General features: G+C 52.4%; 6 protein-coding genes across 6 annotated transcripts; 3 read left to right on the top strand and 3 right to left on the bottom strand.

Annotated features, from left to right (window-relative positions):
* Nucleotides 1-1,407: 1,407 nt before the first annotated feature.
* B0T23DRAFT_322998 (Septin-domain-containing protein) lies at nucleotides 1,408-3,327 on the bottom strand (the record flags this gene model as incomplete). The annotated part of the gene is made up of 4 exons (XM_062835329.1): nucleotides 1,408-2,046; nucleotides 2,100-2,566; nucleotides 2,622-2,888; nucleotides 2,979-3,327. The coding sequence occupies 4 exons, from the start codon at nucleotides 3,325-3,327 to the stop codon at nucleotides 1,408-1,410; spliced, it is 1,722 nt and encodes a 573-aa protein (XP_062689902.1).
* Nucleotides 3,328-6,848: 3,521 nt separating this feature from the next.
* Nucleotides 6,849-10,018, top strand: B0T23DRAFT_386625 (acyl transferase/acyl hydrolase/lysophospholipase). Its single transcript, XM_062837632.1, has one exon. It carries the CDS (start codon nucleotides 7,258-7,260, stop codon nucleotides 9,763-9,765), a length of 2,508 nt encoding a protein of 835 aa, XP_062689901.1. The 5' UTR covers nucleotides 6,849-7,257; the 3' UTR covers nucleotides 9,766-10,018.
* A 1,237-nt stretch (nucleotides 10,019-11,255) lies between these two features.
* Nucleotides 11,256-13,126, bottom strand: B0T23DRAFT_406999 (ribonuclease III; the record flags this gene model as incomplete). The annotated part of the gene is made up of 2 exons (XM_062839153.1): nucleotides 11,256-12,738; nucleotides 13,041-13,126. 2 exons carry the CDS (start codon nucleotides 13,124-13,126, stop codon nucleotides 11,256-11,258), a joined length of 1,569 nt encoding a protein of 522 aa, XP_062689900.1.
* Nucleotides 13,127-13,581: 455 nt separating this feature from the next.
* B0T23DRAFT_322355 (uncharacterized protein) lies at nucleotides 13,582-13,764 on the top strand (the record flags this gene model as incomplete). The annotated part of the gene is made up of 1 exon (XM_062835291.1): nucleotides 13,582-13,764. A coding segment is annotated over one exon (183 nt), but the record flags the coding sequence as incomplete, so codon positions are not given.
* An 898-nt stretch (nucleotides 13,765-14,662) lies between these two features.
* B0T23DRAFT_386616 (serine/threonine-protein phosphatase PP-X isozyme 2) lies at nucleotides 14,663-17,033 on the bottom strand. Its single transcript, XM_062837631.1, has 4 exons — nucleotides 16,559-17,033; nucleotides 16,347-16,470; nucleotides 16,194-16,284; nucleotides 14,663-16,116 (listed from the first exon to the last, which is right to left on the bottom strand). The coding sequence occupies exons 1-4, from the start codon at nucleotides 16,573-16,575 to the stop codon at nucleotides 15,077-15,079; spliced, it is 1,272 nt and encodes a 423-aa protein (XP_062689898.1). The 5' UTR covers nucleotides 16,576-17,033; the 3' UTR covers nucleotides 14,663-15,076.
* An 889-nt stretch (nucleotides 17,034-17,922) lies between these two features.
* On the top strand, nucleotides 17,923-18,294 carry B0T23DRAFT_431406 (uncharacterized protein; the record flags this gene model as incomplete). The annotated part of the gene is made up of 1 exon (XM_062840321.1): nucleotides 17,923-18,294. One exon carries the CDS (start codon nucleotides 17,923-17,925, stop codon nucleotides 18,292-18,294), a length of 372 nt encoding a protein of 123 aa, XP_062689897.1.
* Between the last annotated feature and the right edge of the window lie 2,246 nt (nucleotides 18,295-20,540).

Raw genomic sequence — 20,540 nt, 5'->3', positions numbered from 1 at the left:
GGAGACGGGGATGGATCATGTACGAGATGAGTTGACTTCATACATATTTTGGGCACATTGCGCGCAACAGTTTGTTCGTTCCTCAATACCTGAACAATCTGTTGCGGACTCATTTTGTTTGCCCCCTTCGGCATCGATGTACGCTACATGTATCATTACCACTATTAACTAAATGGATTTAAAGAGGGGTATAGACAGATTTCTTTCTTTTCTGCGTAAGAAAGTAAGGAGACAGATGAGAACCACCGAGACACCTACGGTCTCCTCTCTGAAAGCTCAGTGCTTATATAGTGAAGTTGCCAGTCATAGTTGTCGATCGAGAGGAGCAGTGCGAAGGCAAACACTTATCACGGAGGAAGACGGCAAAATTCGCCTTGAGAGCGCGCGAGAAAAAGGCTAAGAAATAACTATCTAGGAGAGGCTAAGTGTACGTAGTGTGTGTATGTTTTATGTGGTAAGCAAGAACCCCCCCTGGCTGGAGAGCGAAGCACCAGTTGAGAGAATCGACCGGAAATGTTGGGTTGGGTATGACCGACCGTAAACCGTGAAAAGAAAAACCTCCTACAAGAATTCCCCGTGAAATCAAAACATCTGATCGCCGATGAAAGCAGTTAATAAAATACATGTGTTGTTGGGATATCTGGTCGTTCGTTGCTTTTCGTCCAAGTGAGATTTCCCGCCTGTTCCCTTACGCCCCCTTTGCAACTTGCATATGGTGCAACGTCGCGAGCACAATTCAAACCCGACTCCTTCTGATCCCTCTATGAGCTTCTCGGCTGTGAATTGCTCCTCGCTCCCGCCAGCCACAGCATCCTAACCGACTTGTCAGTCATGGTGGCAGCCGGAAACATGATGTTGCCGACAGTCGGTCAAGAAGACAAGGGCAAGCAGAGCCGCGAAAGGGAGTTGAGGGCCGGACTGCTGCTGCGCCGCAAACATCTGATGGGGGACAGCCAACGAATTATCTCTCTTTCGTCTCCCTCATATTTTCGGAACTCAACTCCCTAAAGCAGATAAGAGGATATATCTGTTGGAACCATGCTGCCATTGTGAAGTAAGAGATTCTCGAAAAAGCTCCTCCGGCCCAATTACATCTGCATTAGCTTTTCAAGAACAAAGTCGACCGGATCGCACCCCGTCCCAACGACGGAACACACCGGCTTTTTGGAAATTTGACCGTTTAAGGCAGCCAACAAATTTCTAACAGAAACCCATCCGGTTATGAAGGGATCTGCAAAGAGTCTGTTGACTTGCGAGGGGATCCTCCCGCAGGATTAGGAGGTTATGATTAGAAGATGAACAAATGGAAAACAGAGAATGAAGGAATGAAGCGGCAGGCCGAGGTGTATGCGGGATAACATGACAGTAAGACAGTCGTGAGAGGCGGGTGAAGTTGTGGCCGCAAAATTATCGGAGAGAAAATCCCTTCCTCTTTGTCGGCTCCTTCTCAATTGGCCGCCCACTTTCAATTCGGGACTTCTTCTCCTCGAGCTCCAGTCGTTGGCGCTCCAGCTGCTCCTTCATCTCCCTATGACGAGCATACAGCTCCTCTTCGCTCTGCTTCAGCTTGGATTCCTTTTCAGCAACCTTTTGCTGGAAGACCATCTTCATTTCGGCTTCCATCTTCGCAAGCTTCTGTTCGTGGAGGGCGCGCTCTTCCTCCTGCTTGACGGCTGGGTTCACCTCCTTGAAGACGCTTGGATCTTGAGAGACGCCCATAGCGATCAACTTGTCCGTGCGGTAGTTCTCGTAAAGGACGTTGTTGGTGTGCTCCTTGAGCTCCTCCATGTGAGTACGGATGAGCATCTGGCGGAGCTTCACAAAGTCGCAGTGCTCCTCATTGTCCACCTCGATCACACCCCAAGGGTAACGGCGACCGCGAACCTTACGGCCATCGGCGTTTGTGATCTCGTTGGTCGCACCGACAACAGCGAAGGGGACCTTGGACATGATCTCGTTGTTCTCCGCGATGGTCTCCTCGTCGTCGAGTTCGTAGCGAGGGCCCTCGAAGATTTGCACCTTGTGGTACTTAATATCCGCAAGAATCTATGATAAACGGTTAGTATTGATCGCAGAACAAGTAGGGCTCGAAGACATACTCTAGCCTTGAAAGCAGCAATCTCGTCATCGGTGAGAGTATCCGACTTGGCGATGACGGGAATCAAGTTGACCTTGGTGTGGAGACGCTTCATGACCTCGATATCAAGAGGCTTGAGCGAGTGACCGGTGGGCTGGATGAAGAAAACACAGGCATGGATCCTGTTGTCCACAATGTTCATGCGGTTCACCTTGTTTTCGGCATCCAAGTAAGCATCGAAGCGCTGTTCGATGTTATCCACAATAGGACGCCAAGACTCGTCGTTGTTGACAAAGTCGCCGAAGCCAGGAGTATCAACGACGGTCAAACGGAGGCGAACACCAGCCTCTTCAATGTCCGCGCTGATAGACTGAATAGTGACAGTCTTGGGAACAATGTCGAGGCTAGGTCCCTTGCGCTCCTTGGGAGGGTAAAGCGAAGTGTTAAAGAGAGTGTTAACGAGGGTCGACTTTCCGAGTCCCGATTCACCTGCATGTCTAGAATTAGTAAATCTCCTTCAATGGACACAGAAAGCATCACATACCAACAACCATGACATTGAAGTTGAAGCCCTTGCGGACGCTCTTGCGGTGCCATTGGTTGGGAAGGTTGGCGAAACCAACGTATCCCGTAAGCTTCCTTCGGACAATGTTTCGGTTGTCGCTCAAGGTAGAAGGGAGAGCTGCGGCCACGGTGTCAGAACCAGAAGCATCTTGATGTTGTTTCGTCTGAGATGGCAATGGCTGGGAAATCGATGACTGAGGTACGGGAGCCGCCCTAACAGGAGGAGAGGTGGGAATACCGTTCGAAGCTGTCATAGAGCCAACGTTAGCATGATATCCATCATCTTGTGCCCAAAAGTATGTAATGTATGTCCAGTGAAGTGCGCGGAGCTCTCAACTACTAGAGGATAAAGGCCGCTTCGGTAATGGCTCCTGGGACACAGTCGGATCCGTAGCCTTGGGATATAGCTCGTCGTATGAGAATTGTTGGGTCATTGGCAACGTCGGGGCCGGGTCCTCGATTTCCAGCAAGCTCTTGTATCGGCGTAGAGCCTTCTTGATCATCTCGTTGTTCTCCCCAAGGGGCAAACTGCTGGTCCGTGTTCCGGGGACGGAAACGTGGGATACGGGACCATCCCGCGAGGCGCTTCCATCGATGGTTTCAGCGAGACTGGCGAAGCTCTTCTCAAACTGAACACTCTTGGCGCGGCCCCGGGTGGCATTGTGCATCATGGTAGCGAAATGCATTGCAGCGGAGTCGTTTGAACAAAGTATTTGGGTGGTAAGATGGTTCTCTTCCAAAAAAAGACGGTTCCCAAGAAACGGTAGATGGCAAGCGGACAACGAATGTGATGATCGTATCAGAAGAACGAGCTGTGATGTTGGTGGGGGCAAGGGAGATGAAAAGTCGGCGAAGGGCGGCGTTGAGTCGGGTTTTGTTGAGCCCATGGACCGTAGAGTAAGGTACGAGGAGGTCGGTGATCCGGTGATGCTTCCTGCGGCTTGGTCGAACGGACAGGTTAAGTAGAGGACAGAAAGCAAGCGCTTACCCATTATAGCAGAAGGTACCGTGATGGTGATGTTTCGGTCGAGTCGAGAAGTGAAGAGTTGATGGAAAAGGTAAAAAATCGGAGGATCGTAAGGAAGGCGCGAAGTCTGGAAGGTAAACGAATAGCGTCAGTCATTGAGATGGAAGCTGAGTTGCACCCGGCATGTATCTTCCTCCTTCTCCGTGCAGACGGCTACCGCCCACTCGTCAAGTGCGCTGCAGTGCGAGCCCGGTACTACCAGCACCGACACCACCTAAAACCCCAACGTGGATCGCGGTGGAGGCAAACGGGCTGGCTGGAGTGGCTGCTCGTATCGGCGCAGCCCAGCGGCAACTATGAGGGGGGCTTGTGACGACGAAGAGCACGAGATACCGCAGCAGGTTGGGGCAGTAGCAACAGAGTCATTCGGTATCTGTCGAGCCGGACGGGTAGGCCGTAGATACGTTCCCTGGGCTGGACCAGGAGCGAGCGTCTGTACAGAGAGAGTATCGGAGTTCACGACCAAGCAGCATCAACTTACCGGAAGGAAGGCGAGCCGGTAGGGTAGATACCTCTATGGTTCGCGTATTGTCAAAGGTTGGGTAGTTGTTAATGGGCGCCGCCTGGTGCGGATTTCTAAGGCAATTGGCCGGTGAAACTGAAAGGTAACGCTGGATCGCGTATGAATATGAAAAGAGTGCCAAAGGTAAGGTACGAAATGAAGACGGAGACGTGATAACGGGGAGGAGAATGCTGAGTTGTTGCCGGTAGAAAAGAATGGGAAAATTTGTGTGAGGAGCGACGGCAGTCAGTGTGGCAGCAGCAAGCACCAGCAGCAGCAGCGAGCAGGCAGGGCGGCTTCAGTCGAAGAAGATGGATGGATGATTGTGGATGGGATGGGGGGTGGGTATGGAGATTGGGTAGGTGTTTAGATTGCCTGTGCCTGGCTGCATCGACGTCCCGTTTGGAGCAGTTCAAAAGGGGTTCAGGTTCGACGTGCCAAATGTGGTGTTAGGTGGTGTCGTGCTGGAACCCGGATGGACGCCGGACAAGCCATGGCAGGCCCGACGCACCATGTGCCAGGACCGCGAGTAACACACGGGCGCAAGGTCGCAAGGCCTCGCTCGCTGGTGGCCCGGCTGGCACATTAGACTTCGATTAGGAAGTGTCCACTGGCCTGACGGGTGGGCAACCTAAAAGGACATGCTAAGGGGAAACTAATAAGCAGGGGTTGACCCAATCGGACATATGATTGGTCAGGACATGGTTACAGCCCAGCATTTGGGGAAAAAGATGAGTGTGAATTCTGGGGCTCGAGAAATCCAATCTCAAAGCTTGTGTCAACACAATATTCTAACCTTGAGTAGCTGGCATCGAGCAACGGAACTTCATCTTTTGTCTGTGAGTAATATCTAATCCATCATCTCAATATGAGACCTACACTAAGCTACCAGTGTAGAACGCAATACCAACAAGAGCAAACATCTGACAAGCAAGCAGAAAGGAGTAGCAACCACAAAGGTGCCGCCTCGGCTCAATTTGCCATGTCTGCACTGTACTAGCACGGATGTGACGATGAGCTAAGTATTTATGAGCCAGGGAGCTCCTGAAAATTAAATTACGTGCATTTGTTGGAGACCAAATCCCGTGCACTTGCACATTTTGATTTGCTTCGCACTTCTATTTGGTGCCTGGCTCTCTGGTATGACTGCTCATGATATTCGGACATAACTTGCTGAGCGTGGCTACGAGGCACGGGTAGGCTGGCTAGGTTTGAGCGCGTCTAGATTCCACACCCGACTTCGGAACCAGAAGAGCGACTGTTTCAGTCAGGGCAAACAGCATTCATCTCCTTGTCTTTGCTGGAGGCCAGCTACCATGGATTATGTGTTTTTATATCATACGCCTGTTTCCGCCAGTTGATGAGACAGGCATGGTGGCTACCGTCAGGCTTCTACACTCTGGATGGTCCTCGGGCGCTTGCATCCAAATATTGTCGCCGTGCTTTGGTGTAAATCCCGTGAGTTCTCGCTGGACATTTTGATCGGTGCGGTCGATAGGGATCACTTTTCTTCTTCAAAGCCGTCACGGTGGTCGATCATCGGAGACCCTGGATGAGATCAGAAAAGCAAGACACGGAACCAACTCGATGCCCCATGGTTAGAGAAACATGGCAATGGCGTGGCTTGGTACATTTGGGCGCATATCCGTCGATTTTCGGTGCATCCTGGAGCATACCGCTTCCATGTGGAGGTGGTTGCAAGATGCGCCTGGCCCTGATGGTCTGACACCCTGGGTGTGGAAACCCCAGTTCCATTCATACATAGAAGCTCCTCCAGTTCCCGTCCTCCAAAACACGCGAACGGGACTGGAGCCGCCTGGCTTTTTAAAGAAACAATCCGATCAACTTCCCCACATCCGGAAGGGCTGGACTGGACACTTCGTTTTCTTATATCTTTTCCCCCTTCGGTTACAGAAATCAAAGACGAACACAAAGCCTTTCGGGGATTCCTAAAACACTCTGGCACGACCACATCTGTATACATAGTATCCTCTACTTTCCCACTAGGTAGAGGCAGTTTGGTTCCAGGATTGCATGCGGAGGATTAAAGCAATCCTCGAAGGTTCGGACGACAAGTATTGTACTTCGGGTGTTCCCGAGAAGTCACATGATTGGTTCATTGGTGCGCATAGTTGGTCGATGTATGCTTCCCCGTCTGCTCGTTGGAAGAAGAGCGGGTGGATAGTGGGCAGAGATCAGGATATTCGTGTTAATGTAAGTAACCAACTTTCAAGATCGACCACATATGTACTTCCACATACCGGTATACAGTCAAGAAAAATCCATGTTAGCTGGAACAAAGTTGCAGCGCTGATTTCAGAGGACGGGAACTTGGCAAGTTGGAACATCCGGAGTGTATCCCGACACCACCGAGCTAATTAATAGTGTAGACGGGATATCCACTGAAAGAGGCAAAAGGTACGTGACCACGGGAGAAATGTGCCAGGGGCTCCAGTTCTTGCCTGCCGATTGAGTAGAAAGGTAGGCAAGTAACTGAAGATGTTGGGACTGGCGGGAGCATTCCACTTGGACACTAAGAATCCGGATATGCTACGGGTCGCTTATCGGGCTTGCACCGTCGGAAGGTAGTAGCTAGGTAGAGTACAAGCTGTTGGGTGGTACCCTTCTAACAGACCTCGGGCCCCTCCAGCTCAGGTTTCCAAGCTCCATAGCTATGATGTCAGAATCGCATACACAAATCAACTCCAGACTCCTCGTGGAATCAGTTACCGTAACCGATCGATACAGTCATACAAGCTGCCGGCAATAAAACTTGGACGGAAGGACTAGGAAGCTCGTCAAATAGACCAAGTTCGCTCGTCAACCGGACCGGGCGCTTTTCGGCCAACATGATAGCCCTTAATCGAGAGCAGTATCCAAACAAGTATCGTGTCGGGACCTGTCTTTAAAAAAGGACCCCAGGTTCCTGCCTACCTCCCATCCCTCTACAGGTATTTTGAGACTGCGCGTAACACCAACCTAACTTTGGTGTCTCTTAATTTCAAGCCGCATCGCGCCGCATCGCATATTGAGCATTTCCTTTAGCCTTGCCAGCGGAGGTACTGCAACCTACCAGCAACCGCGAAGATGGCGCGGCTGGGCCAATTGACCTTCGCCATCTCATCAACGGGTCGCCGATCTCCCCTGGCAAGGTCTCTCACACAAAGTGGCGCCCTCTTGAGAGCACCGGCAAGGACGAAACCCTCCCTGCTATCCTTCCAACAGACGCGACATGGCTTCTTCGCTTCAGGCGATAACAAGCCCAAACCAAAGACGCGGGTCCCTCGATCCCTCTCGGCGGTACTCCTCGGCTCCTTGCTTGTTTTCTCGCTCAACCCAACGGCTGATGTTGTTCAGACTTTCGACTCAACCGACAAGACTGCGAAGACAGACCGATCGAGCGATACAGACCTCTTCGCTCAGGAGCTAGAATCTCACGGCAAGATCGACGATAATAGCACCTGGTCCAAACTCGTTGATGGCTTTGAGGGCTTCTCGGCCATGACCTCGGCCGAGGCAGGCAAACTTTCCAACAAGCTGGTCGATCTTGTTCTTCCAGAATGGTCCAAACTCATTCCTGGCTACATCAGAAAGCTCCAACGGGAGCTCAACATGGCCCCAGGTTCTCTCGCCGCTGAAATCTGGGAGGAGGCCCGCGATCCTGCCATAAATCCTGAGATCCAGTACTCGGCCAAGGTTCGCGTTTCGGAGGACCTCTGTGACGAAGAGAAAACTTTCCTGGCGCGCAGGAAAAAGATAACAGCCGTTGCGTTGGCTCACTACCTTGGCATAAAAGAGGAGGATGTCAACCCAGAAGACGTACCCACCATTGCCATATGTGGCTCTGGTGGTGGCCTTAGGGCGCTCGTCGCTGGAACCGGGTCATATATGGCGGCGGCCGAGGATGGCCTTTTCGATTGTATTACGTATACATCAGGCGTCAGTGGATCCTGTTGGCTTCAATCTCTGTACTTCTCCTCCCTTTCAGGCAACGATTTCCAGCGACTTATTAACCACTTGAAAGCACGTCTCGGCATTCATATTGCCTACCCGCCTACTGCCTTCTCAGCTCTATTGTCTGCGCCTACGAACAAGCTACTGCTGACCGCCGTGGTAGAAAAGCTGAAGGGTGATCCGGAAGCTGATTTTGGGCTCGTTGACGCCTACGGGCTGCTGCTGGCAGCTAGGTTGTTCGTTCCCAAGGGAGAACTTGGCATCAATGCACAGGACTTCAAGCTGTCTCACCAGCAAGAGTACATTCGCTACGGACAAAATCCCATGCCCATTTATACGGCTGTGCGCCACGAAATCCCCGAGCTGGACGAGGCCGGCAACGAGCAGTCTCATGCTTCAGAGGCGGCAAAAGCTGAGGCCAAGAAAGAAGCATGGTTTCAGTGGTTTGAGATGACGCCTTTTGAGCTTTTCTGCGAAGAGTTCGCTGCCGGTATCCCCACCTGGGCCATGGGCAGAAGTTTCCAAGATGGCGTCAACCTGCCTACAACAGAAGGCTTCTACCTTCCCGAAATCCGGTTGCCTGTACTCCTGGGCATATGGGGCAGTGCGTTCTGCGCAACACTGAGCCATTACTACCGCGAAATCCGCCCTTTGATCCAGAGCCTTGGTGGTTTCCAGGCTGTAGACAACTTGATTTGGGGTCACAATGAGAATCTCAGCAAGGTTCATCCAATCGATCCGGCGACGATCCCGAACTTCATCCACGGAATGAACGGTAAGCTTCCGCCAACGGTTCCTCGGCTTGCTTACGACTCCGATTACATCCAACTTATGGACTCTGGCATGTCCAATAACCTCCCTATCTACCCCTTATTGCGGCCAGGTCGCAATGTCGACATCATAGTCGCATTCGATGCTTCTGCCGACATCAAGACGGATAACTGGCTCTCCGTGGTCGAAGGTTACGCAAGGCAAAGGGGGATTAAGGGATGGCCAATAGGTGCTGGCTGGCCCAAGGCCTCTGCATCGGCCTCCACCACCGCCAGGGAATTGAAGGAAGCTGAAGAAGCCACAGAAGCCGAAGCCGATAACAAACTCGCCCAAGCCAAAGCCGACCAAGCTACCCGACACGCCAACGACCCCAAAGTAAAGCCCGAAGGCGACAGCGACCAGAGCTTGATGAGCCAGCAAGAGAAATACGACCAAACCGCCCACGAGCTCGGCTACTGTACCGTCTGGGTCGGCACAACCCAGGAGCGACGCACCGATGAGCCGCCGCCGCCGCCAGTGGACGATACCTCGTCGTGGAAGCTCATGGAGCCGGACGCCGGCATCGCGGTCGTCTACATGCCCTTCCTGGCCAACGAGAAGGTGTCTAGCTCTGTTGATCCAGCCTCGAGCGATTACATGAGCACGTGGAACTTTGTGTACACGCCGGAACAAGTTGATCAGGTTGTCGCACTCGCGAGGGCGAACTATGACGAGGGCAAAGAGAAGATTCGGGCAACGGTAAGGGCGGTGTATGAGCGCAAGAAGAATAGTAGACTGGAGAGGGAAAAGAGGATGGCAGAGGAGAGACAGAGGAGGAAGGTTAGGCTGGGGATCGACGGTAAGTTGGGTGAGGGTGATCACTTCAGTTGAGCGAGCGCGTTGTGTCTCTTCTTTTTGTTGATTTGGGAGGCAAGTGATTCTCCGTGGGTTACTCTTTGGTGATGGAGATGGTAGGAATGGGTTATGACTGATGGGATGGATGACGATGAATGAGATGACGGATGGTTATACCCCAAAATGAGCATGAAGAGGATAGACAATGCCGAAGAGATTAAGAGATGAGTAACAGCAACTTAATGTGTGTGCTTTTTTTTGAAAAAAAAAAAAAAAAAAAAAAAAAAAAGCAAGTAGGAGAAAATCTAGGCGCACTCCATGTTCTCCTTGGCGCACCCTATTATCTTAGACCACTGTACCTTAAAATATGCCAAATTTTTATAGCTTGTTCAAGTTCCCTTAACTGGCCCTTCTACATTAGATTGCAAGTCCTGATGAGCGTGTTTTGGAAACGTGACAATTTCTCAGGAGGAGGTAAGAAAGTGAGAAGGCAAATACAGCAAGAGCAATTCACTTTTCATCTCCCCTCTCACCAACTTCCTTTTCCTCTCACGTAAAAAATAAACAAGAGCAATGTTAAGAAATCAGGAGGCAAAATACTAGATGAACAACCTCTAGTTTGGATAAATGGAAGGCGCGCAAGTTTGGGAGGAACTTCCAGGTTCGATCTCGTCGTCCGGTCTTTTACTCTTGCCGGTTACGTATTCCCGTTTCTTCCTTTACGATGCTTATTATACAAAATAAGGGTTTACACATCTTGGAATCGTACAATGCGTGTAAAATACGTAGTACCATATTCTCTCTTACACAGCTTTCTCCTCATGCCAGAGCAGTCAGTACGTAGAGGAAGGATTTGTCGTGTCATGTACTTCGTTGATGCCTCGTAAAAATTTGACTTCTTGATGCTACACATACAAACGATCATCCTTCTCCCTGGCCCCGGCTACTTTTTTGGTATTATACACTGAGAAAGAAGGACACAGATGCCACCCCGTGGAGGGCTGTGTTTCCTTTGTCGAAAGCAGAGCCAAGCAGCCACCAACCAGACCTTCTTCATTCCCCCGTTCCGTCCCAACCCCCTTGTATTGGTATATGTGGCGGGGGTGTGCGTGTGTGTACATGTATGTCCGTTGCGCGCAAATCTGTATACAACATCTCGACTTCGGCAAAAAGAGCAAGGAACAATGGAAGAAAAGGGAATGGATGAGAGAGGATCATCCATTTTATATCCCCTTCCTTCGCAGGACGAAAATTGCCCGCTCTCAACAGGACAAGAGTGGAAAGGTAAGCTGAGCTTTTAGACCACACCAACAAAATCCACTCCTTGTTTGTTTCCCTCTCGATCCTCTTGCGTCGATTTCCACAAGGGGAACCTATCCCGAGTTGATGGGCCGCACAACCAATAAAATTGAGAGTTCAAGCAGGCCATCTGCTTCTCTCTTTTACCTTTCATTTCATACACTTCCTATGGTCTGTACTGCCTCCCGTACTGTCCGCCGCCATGCTCCGTGTTTCAACCTCCCCACTTAGCGGGAGATAACCTCACCCATATCAATGTATGCTGGCGTCCAGGGCTTGGCACCCTCCTCCAGCATATCACTGGGTACCCGAGGGTTCTCGCCAGGGCTGTAGAGATACCAAGCCTTCAGGGCGTTCATGGCGGCCTTGAAGCGGGCGTGGTCGAGAGAGGAGGCGGCGCCCTCGCCGAGCTTGTCGCTGCCGCTGTAGATACCGACAACAAAAACGGGGGTGCGCGACTGGCGACCCGTCTCGGAGAGGAGGCGAGCCACGGGGGCCTCGAAATCCTCACGGGCGCAGAGCGCGGCGAGCTCGCGGGTGGGGTACTTGAATTCGAAGAGCTTGGCGATGTCGAGGGTGCGTGACATGATGTGCGCCTTGACAAAGGCCTTGGCGGCCTCGCGGCCGCAGTGGGCGTAGATGGCACCGACGACGGCGCGCACAAAATAGGCGTGGGCCCGCTCAGCAGCGGCCCGGGTGTCGGGGTTGCCGTAGCGGTCGTAGCTCACGTCCTGGTCCTGCTCATTAGCGACCATCTCGGCCTCCTCCTCGTCGGGAGTCTTGTCCTGATCCTGCTCTTCCATCGCCTTCTCCAGATCGGCGGCAACCTTGGGGTCGCTGCGCACGACATCACCAAAGTCGTCGTCGAGAACGACACGCGAGGCCATACCGCGACGCCACTTGAACTTCTCGAGGTAGGCGAGCTCTGTACGCTTGTAGCCGAAATTTGTGATGGAGACGCCGGGCTTAAGGGCATCGAACTGCAGAAGACCGGGATCCACCTCGCCGCCGGGCACCGCGGCGGTATCAACACCCCATGACCGCGCAATCTGGAGCAAGGGCTTCGGTCCGGCATAAGCCTTCATGGCACTGAAGAGAATTCCCTGGGGTAGACGGGGGTATTTGCAGAGGAGCCATTCGGCAATATGGTAGTTGATGAGGGTCTGGCCAACGAAGGCGAGGTTGGCGTTGTTGAACTGCGGGTTCTCGTCGGCCGAGGCGTCGACCAGTGTCCTTGCCAATGTCTGTAGGGGGATCTTGGGAGAAAGGTTCAAACGGGCGTGGAGGGCGGCCAGTTTGGCCGAGGTCAAGGCCCGTTCGGGGAGGGGCGACGGTAGGGACTCGGCCGCGGGGGGGAGGGGCTCAAGCGGGGGGAACCGGTCATTGTTGAGGTCGTGAGATGCATCGTGCTGAGCGAGGGCAGCTGTCGATTGCGATCGCACCGAGATTGCAGATCGGGATCGGATGGCGGCAGTGGCGGGCGACACTCCGGAGCGAGCGGCGACGAGCAGCCGGCTCGTCAAGCTGGGCGTTGCTATCCTCTTCATGGGCGATATATTTGATGGGTGATGGTCGGCTCGACAACCGGATGTTGACGTGCTGGGGCCCAGGTTCCGTAAGTGTGCGCCGTCTGGAGGCCCTGCCAAGGAAAGGATGGAGTGAGGGAAATCGGACGGGCAGGTGGTGAGCCGGTGGTCGCGGGGTGGGAAGCTACTCGGGATCCCGGTCGGAGTCGCGCGTTGATCGGATGGGTTCTCTCGTTCAGACTCGGCCGGCCGTCGAACACGGGTAAAAAAAAAAAAGTTCTCCAATCTGAACGCTCACCACCCGTACACTAGACAAGCCCACCACCCAGAGCCGTGAATCAGTGCTCAAGCGCAGGGGTTACTCCCCCAAGACCGAGATATAAAAGCCGGCTGACATGATTCGTTGTTGGTCCAGTGAGGGTCTCCACAAGATCCATCTTCGACCCCAATCCACTATCTGCGCTGTCTGTTTAGCATACGGTGCACTGTGGTGGACAAGCGGGAGCTGCCCGCCCGCCGCCCGCCGCCCGTCTGTCGCATGCGCCCTCGGCCCCGGTTAGGACGAGTGACATGGTGACTTTCAGGCCTGGATGGTTGATGCGATTTAGCCCCTCGTCGGCCTGTAGGCGGATTAATCATTCGTCCTTCTATCCAATTGTTCCCGCTGAAGCATCACCACTATTGTGCCTTCGTTCGCAGTGCATCGCAAAGTTGACAGTACAAACCGGTCTTGCTTAACTGCGAGGTGGAAAGAATCAATCCTCGTTGAACGTCCAACCTACCTCACCACATATCCCAAAACTTCATCACAATGGTGCGTATCCACCCGATTGCTTAGAATAGCCATCATCACCACTATGTTTTGTGCTTGCTAACTATCTATCTTTCCTATCCATAGGGCGGCGGTCCCCAAGTTCCGTGAGTTTCATCGTCCTCGACATGCGCAAACCCTCCGCGCACTCTGTCCAACCCAGCCCGTGTTGTGTCATCGATCCGTCCTAATCGTTGCCTCGCCCTTCACTCCAGCTACCCCAAGCACGTCTGGTCGCCTTCGGGTGGTTGGTACGCCCAGCCGGCCAACTGGAAGAAGAACACGGCTGTTCTCGGTGGCGTCGTCTTCCTCATCACTGCCGCAGTCTGGAAGCTTAGCGCCGAGAAAGAGTACCGTCACAAGATGCCCGAGCCTGGTCGCTTTTATCCCAGCAGATAGTATGTCCTGGTAGACAGACCCCCGCTCAAATTGTTGTACATGCGTAACCGTTTTCTGCGAGCGCGAACCGCGGTGATGATCTCAAGCTGACGCGACCGATATTACCTACACTAGCTGGAGCAGACAGATTATCGAGTATGAGCGGGCGCAAAAGGAGAACGGGACGACACAGGAGAAAAAGTAAATTTGGGCATACGCCCTTCCACCCGGGCGGTTTGGTGATACAGTACATGGCTTCCAAAGGCTTGATGGAATAACAGGACATCTTGGCTTGGTTGAGGCCGACCGCTTGGTGGTAGTAATGCGATATTCGGAATATATTGAACGTCGGTTACCCTCCGCTGGCCGTCTTGCGTTGGTGCTCTAGAGCCTGGCTAGTCGTGAATCAAGCTAACTTTGATGTGGATCAGGTCTGTGATGGATCATAAAGGAAACTATTCTTACCGTTTCAGGCCATTGGGCGACTACTAGTGCATTCACAAGGAAGAGCCCAACTTCCATGACTTTGAATCGTGAACATCCCTTGATAATGTTCTTCGCATGTTTTGGTGTAAGCGGAAGCAACAAGGTAAGCTGCTGTGGAAACCTCAACTGTCTATTTAATCGAGGTGGGCCTCGGCGGACCTCAGTTCCTGGCTGTGCGGAGCTTTTCGGTCGGTTCATGACTCGGGATCAAGACAGCGGACACGGCGACCTGAGACCCGCACCGGATGGAGCTGGGCCGGCGCGCGTCCGAAGCCGATCATCCCGGATCGGAACTACCGTCGATAAGTCCATTTTACCTTCCATGTAGCCCGATTGCTCCAGATCTCCGCCTTACCGCTCCCCGGACACTCAATGACAACATATCTGAGTATTGGACTATCTACGTTCGCTGTGAACTTCATATATACTGATAGGAGCTGGGTGATTCATTCATCTTGACGCTATTTCAAAATTTATATGCTTCTATAAGACCCGGTATAACGGAATGAAGGTGACGATGGCTCAGCCTATCGCTCGAAATTCGAGTCACACCTATTCAGGAGAGTTACTATCTTGGGGATGCTGAATCCATCTGGCAGTTTCAAATACTATGTCCAGTAGATTCATTTAGCGAATTTCATGCCAATGTTTTCCCGACCAGACATTGCACGCCCATTTCCTGCGTTTTCCTGGACAAAGATCTTTCAACCCAAAATCCATGACGCTGGGGTATAGTGTCCCAAAATAATACGCACACTGAGCTACATGTCGCATGTTATGTAGTCATACTTGTCCCTCGTAGACCGAACATGGGACAACGTATTCCAAAAAATGCCCGGTAGCCGGTTTACAGGAAGTAGTCGGCCACTGGCTTCTTGGCTGGCATTCCCCTTGAATCCTGAGGAGCCGCCTGGAAGACCCGGTAACGCCTTGCTGGACCCTTCATCGGTTGTAGCTCACCCTCCCCGAGCCCTCCAGAAGATCCTGCACCACCATTACTGCGATTGACATCGCCATTACTGCGGGCAAGCACACCCAAGCCCGAATCGTCTTCCGATAGCTCAAGAAGTGCAGCAACGTTTCCGCAGCGATAGCAGTAATTTGGTGCTGACCAAACGGTAACGATGCTGGCATCGAACATTTCCTTAAAACCTTCCATGACCAGCTGATGGGCACGGGCAATCAGGCTGAGGTCATTGCGATGATTGAACACTTTGACGATGTCGGCACCAAAGAGGAAGCCGGCACCCCGAGGTGACAACCCCCAACCGTCAATCTCGTCCGGATCGGACCACAAGAGGTCGCACATAGCACCCTCATGTGGAACCTCCTGTTTTCGGTCCAGCAGCCTGATTTTGTCAACCTTGTCTATCAGCGGACTAAGGCCGCCGTGCACACATAGAACGGCGCCGGCTGGGTTGCCCACTGTTCCTCTGCTCAATCCCGACGCTCCTGAACCAGGTGGGCCTGTATTACTCGGTGGTGGTATCCCGTTGGTCCTGCTCTGTACATCGCTGTCTGCACCGTTGTTGGGCCGAGGAAACCTGCTCATTACTTCGCCCTGTGCGTTGCACACCTCGATTTCCACCTCGTCTCCTTCAGGTGTTGTTGGTATACTGGACTCGCCAGCGCTTGGTGAGATGGTATTGGAGGCCCCGAGAACAATAGCGCCCAAGGCGAGATAGTCGAACACGTCGCAGCAGTAGCGCCAAACATTTGCGCTGCCATATTTCCTGTAACATTCATCGTAGAAACCGTATACGGTTGTGATCTGTCGTGATTCGTGGTTGCCTCTGATGAGGGTCATGCGGTCGGGGTATCGAACTTTAAGGCAGAGAAGAAGTAAGAATGTTTCGAGCGAGTAGAAGCCACGGTCAACGAAATCACCTGTCAATATCCGACAATATAATAGTAAGCTTAACATGATCTTGACGACACGATTGACAGGCCAGGGACAGCCTTACCCATAAACAGATAATTGGTATCGGGAGGATCGCCGCCGACGCGGAACAGTTCCATCAAATCGTGAAACTGGCCATGAATATCTCCACATATCTTGTTGCCGTTTGGTTAGATTCGACATGTCTGTATTTCGGTTCGGATAGTTTGAGACGTACCGTTACCGGCGCATTAACTGTAACTACGTTTCCTTCTTCGATCAAGATTTCCCGGGCCTTGTGACAGAGTTCGCGGACGTCTGATTCTGGTATTGGCCGGCATGCTCGCAGCTGAGCGATCGCCCTATCCACCAAAGAGGTCAGACACCACGAGCGATAGTCGCCGGCGGGTGGTTTCGAATGCCCGATCGCAAGAGCACCGGGGCACTAACCTGTCCAGATCACTCATGGCTGTAAAGGCTTATGAATGACAGATAATGCTGCTTTGCTGCGAGTGGATGCCGCGCAGTTAGGACTGAGCCGGGCCGAAGCTTGTATATCAAAATAGAAGTTGAAATGCGGTGTCTCGTAGGGTCGCGTCAGCTTCGCGTCATGCTATGCCGAAATATTTGGTGGTCCGTCTTGCAGATGCAACAAGCACAGATAGTAGCCCTTTTGAAATCGGTCTTGATGATTGTCGTGGGGATGAGGCGAATGATCTGTTGACAGGGCTGAGGTGTTCTAGGCTGGCGGCTCTGTTTTTTTTGCGACGGGAGACTGGGGATGGCGCGAGACCACAACCTCGACAACAATGGCACGAATGGTATGGCGGCGGTCGCCATGCCAGCAAGAAGCAGGGAGCAAGGAGTTTTAGCGACAGGCCCAGGGACCTGGAACTGCCAAGTGAACTGTAGAAATCCCGCCCTGACTGGTGGGGAGACGGAGTGAACGTCGAATGGGTCAACAGGTACACAGTACGTAGGTAGGTAGGTACCTAGGTAGTCTATATCATTTCCTGTGAGTACAGCCCCCTTTCCTGCAAACGCATGCAAGGTGGAAGTAGCCCATTAAGTGCAAGCCCATGGCGGCCCGGATTCCCGGTTTGGTGTGGGAGAGAGATGCCAGCAAGTGCAAAAGCCCCGTTAAGTGCACATGTTACGAGCCGTCGCCTATAATGCGCTTGTAAAGAGACAAACACGCTAGCTGCCATTGGTCAGATTTCGGCACTACGTAGACGAACTCAGGTGTAGTGTACACTAGAGGTACATACGTACTGTGTAGCTGCCGTGGGGAAAGCTTGGGGCGGCGGGAGTGCAGGAGCAAAGATGCACTTTCCATTCCAGTGCGGGACAGCGCGGGAAGCTGCCCATTGAAGTTTTGAGAGCTGAAGTGGAAGCTGACGAGGGGTCCACTGACGAAATATTTTCGAGAACTACACTAAAGCGCAATCGAAGCTCCATCTTCCCGGAGCTTGACGACAGGTCCCGTCCACGGTCCAGTTCGCCTAACGACGATCTTGACAAGGAACCTGCCCACCTGCGTGGCACATACCTCATTCTCGCTGACTTCCGCATTGCGCGTTGAGGTTAACCGCTGCAATCTCGTTATATTCAAGGGTTCAGGTTGTTCCCAACGCGCATGATGGTCCTTTAAGTGTTGCAAAAGCCACGAGTGAGTCCCGTCGGCCCAAAGCCCAAAACGCGAACCTCAATGGCTGATAAAATTGGCGCAAGCTCCCCTGAACTTAGACCCCCCTTCCTCTGGACCTCTCTCGGTCAAGCACCCCGCCCGCCCTCCAATCCGAATACCACTCATCATGCCACCACCTCACCTCCACCCGAGGTCGCGTATGACTTCCTCCCTCTTCGCAGCAACCGTTGTGGCCAGCTTCCTTGTTGTCGGCGTCCCTCACATCCTCCCGTGTCCCGCCCCTAGGGTCGCTTTCGCCGATGGAGATATGTCTGCCGACGGACAGCCTAAGAGACGCAGACGCAGACGCGTGGAAAACACCGAAGGCAAAGACGAAATCCTGCAGTTTGAGACAGAGCCTGGGTCTGGCGACGCAGGCAGGGCACGAGCTCTGAAGAGAGAGTGCCCAGTGCCCAAGCCCGGGGGTGTTCTCGGCAGCATGCTCGGCTTCCACAAAGACAACGATATCAACGACCCTTCGTCCCCGTCCAATAGGTGATGACCACGCCGTACACAATGCTGGATCTCCGGGGGAATTGGGTCGCAATGACCCCATAATAACGCTCTGTAACTAGACGACGTTCGTGATCAATATTGTACATACGAGCTGCTCGATCCACGGATATGGGCCATATGTCGAACGGAGTCATCATGGTATTGGCCATTCCTGGGGTTTTTGGAAAAACAGATTTCCCAGGTCACATTGCTCGCAGTGAGTGATCAAAAGGCGGACGGCATGTAGCCCGATCACAAAACGAGCCTTCTGTTCAGCAACCAACGGTTCAGGTCACGCCTTTACGAAGAATGCAAAGCCCGATGAACCAGCACTCTATCTGGCTCAAATTAATCATCTCCACATACAAATTGGCTGAATTCGCCTCCTACACGTACCCTTCTCAGCATGTTGGAGGTCATTGAAGAATGAGACTGGCAGGTATTCCTGTTCAACCATACAGTCCTGCGTGGGTGATACAATCGAAGACTACAAGAACTTTCAAAGGGTAAATAGCCCTTGCTTGGCCACATACCTGCTTCTTGAGACGTCGTCAAAGAAGTCCAATACACCACCGGTCTGTCCAGATTTGCCCAGGAGTTTGTTGCCTACGTCGTTCGCGTCTTGGTGGCTCCAGTCGTTTCCCTCATCCACCCTCAACAGGAGTTCAACTCGTAGCTTGGTACCAGCCAAAAAGTCCAGACGGCGATACGCAGCTGGCTTTGCTTTCTTTCATCTGGAATGTTGCATCTTAGCAGCTCGGATACGCGAGAGTCCCCTGGCTGAACACACCTACCCTCATACATTCTGTTTGGGCTCAGGGCGCTAGTAGACCAAAATAGGTATGCGGTTACGAGGATACTAAATCAACCAAAAAAAACATGCTCTCGTCAATGGAATCCGTCGAACCCGAACCCTGCTAGAGCTTGGCGTTGCGATCAGGGGTTCGCAGCGGGGGCGGATGGGACTCTTTCATGCACCCCAGATCCAACCTCAACGTGGGGGTGGATCTTGGTCGTCAGTGGACATGCAGCTCCCCCGTCCATGCCTTAACTTCATTTACTTCCTTCATTTCACTTTCAACTTCCGGAAATCTCAACTTAACCAAAACTGAGAATCCACGGAATGGCCGTCAGCTGTTCTATGGGCTTTACGAAACATGAATTACCATCAGCTTGAAGTGTCGTAGTGATAACCCCACCTCTCCCCCTTCTACAGCTGAGCTGTTCAGAAATGAAGGTATGGTGTTGCTCAACACAGGTGTTCTTCACAACACCAAGCTCCGGGGTCATAGCTTCAGTCAAGCTCCTGACAAGCCAGGCTCTTCTGCCTTGTACTCTTTCGAAACACAAGACTTTGCAGCTGCTATGAGTCCAGCGCATAAGGGACTGACACCTAGACAAATGTCATGTATCTAGCCGTCCCATATCCTTCTTGCCTATGATCCTCGATTCGGGACTCTCAAAGGTGGCTTTTGTTACAACACATACCATAGTCCGGAGCACATCCTGTTCTGTTTTCTGACATCCACACGAGTCCCCTAGACTTGTAAAGTGGATAGCGCTTATGCAAGCTCGCGTGCTTTTGTCTGGAAGCTTGTGTTGTGATAAGACCTGAATATGACGATAATTCGGTGCTATATATGTCTATGTCGCACCTGAACGTCCTGTGGCATACTGTCAGATTTCGATGTTCACCTCGTTCATCCACAGAGGCAGTATTTCCCGTCATCAGATCTGGAATGTTGATAGGTACTCATGCTTTATAGCAGAAACTCCAAGGTAGGACACAACCGCGTATCCACCCATCACTACTGTACTTGTAGATATTCCGGAAGTCTCGCCGTTCGAAATTCGCAAGAAACTGTGTGCACAAGTCCTATCAAGAGTTCAGGAGCCCCGGTTGCTTGGTTGCCTATTGTGTTGGGTAAGCACATCTCATTTCGGACTTTAAAGCGTTGGAGAGAGCCACCGGGGGGTTCTAGAACATTGTATCGGAGGAGCCATGTGACTCGGATTCACGTGAATGCTACATAGACGATTGAGGTAAAACCCATGGCCGGGAGTTGTGCGCGTGCGGGACGGGATGGAGGGGACTGCCGTTCGCCTGGAGAGGACGGGCGCGGGGACTAGTCTAGGTAGTCTGGTGTCACCTATCCATGCCCCGGCCTTCCTTCTTGGGCCTTTCCACTTCAGCGGCTTCCATTGCGAGACGTTGGCCCTCTCGCCGAGAACCAACCTCACTGGACTGCC

Source organism: Neurospora hispaniola (assembly GCF_033458365.1).
Source record: "Neurospora hispaniola strain FGSC 10403 chromosome Unknown B0T23scaffold_7, whole genome shotgun sequence".
NCBI lineage: Eukaryota > Fungi > Ascomycota > Sordariomycetes > Sordariales > Sordariaceae > Neurospora > Neurospora hispaniola.
This window is presented reverse-complemented; position numbering and strand designations above follow the sequence as displayed.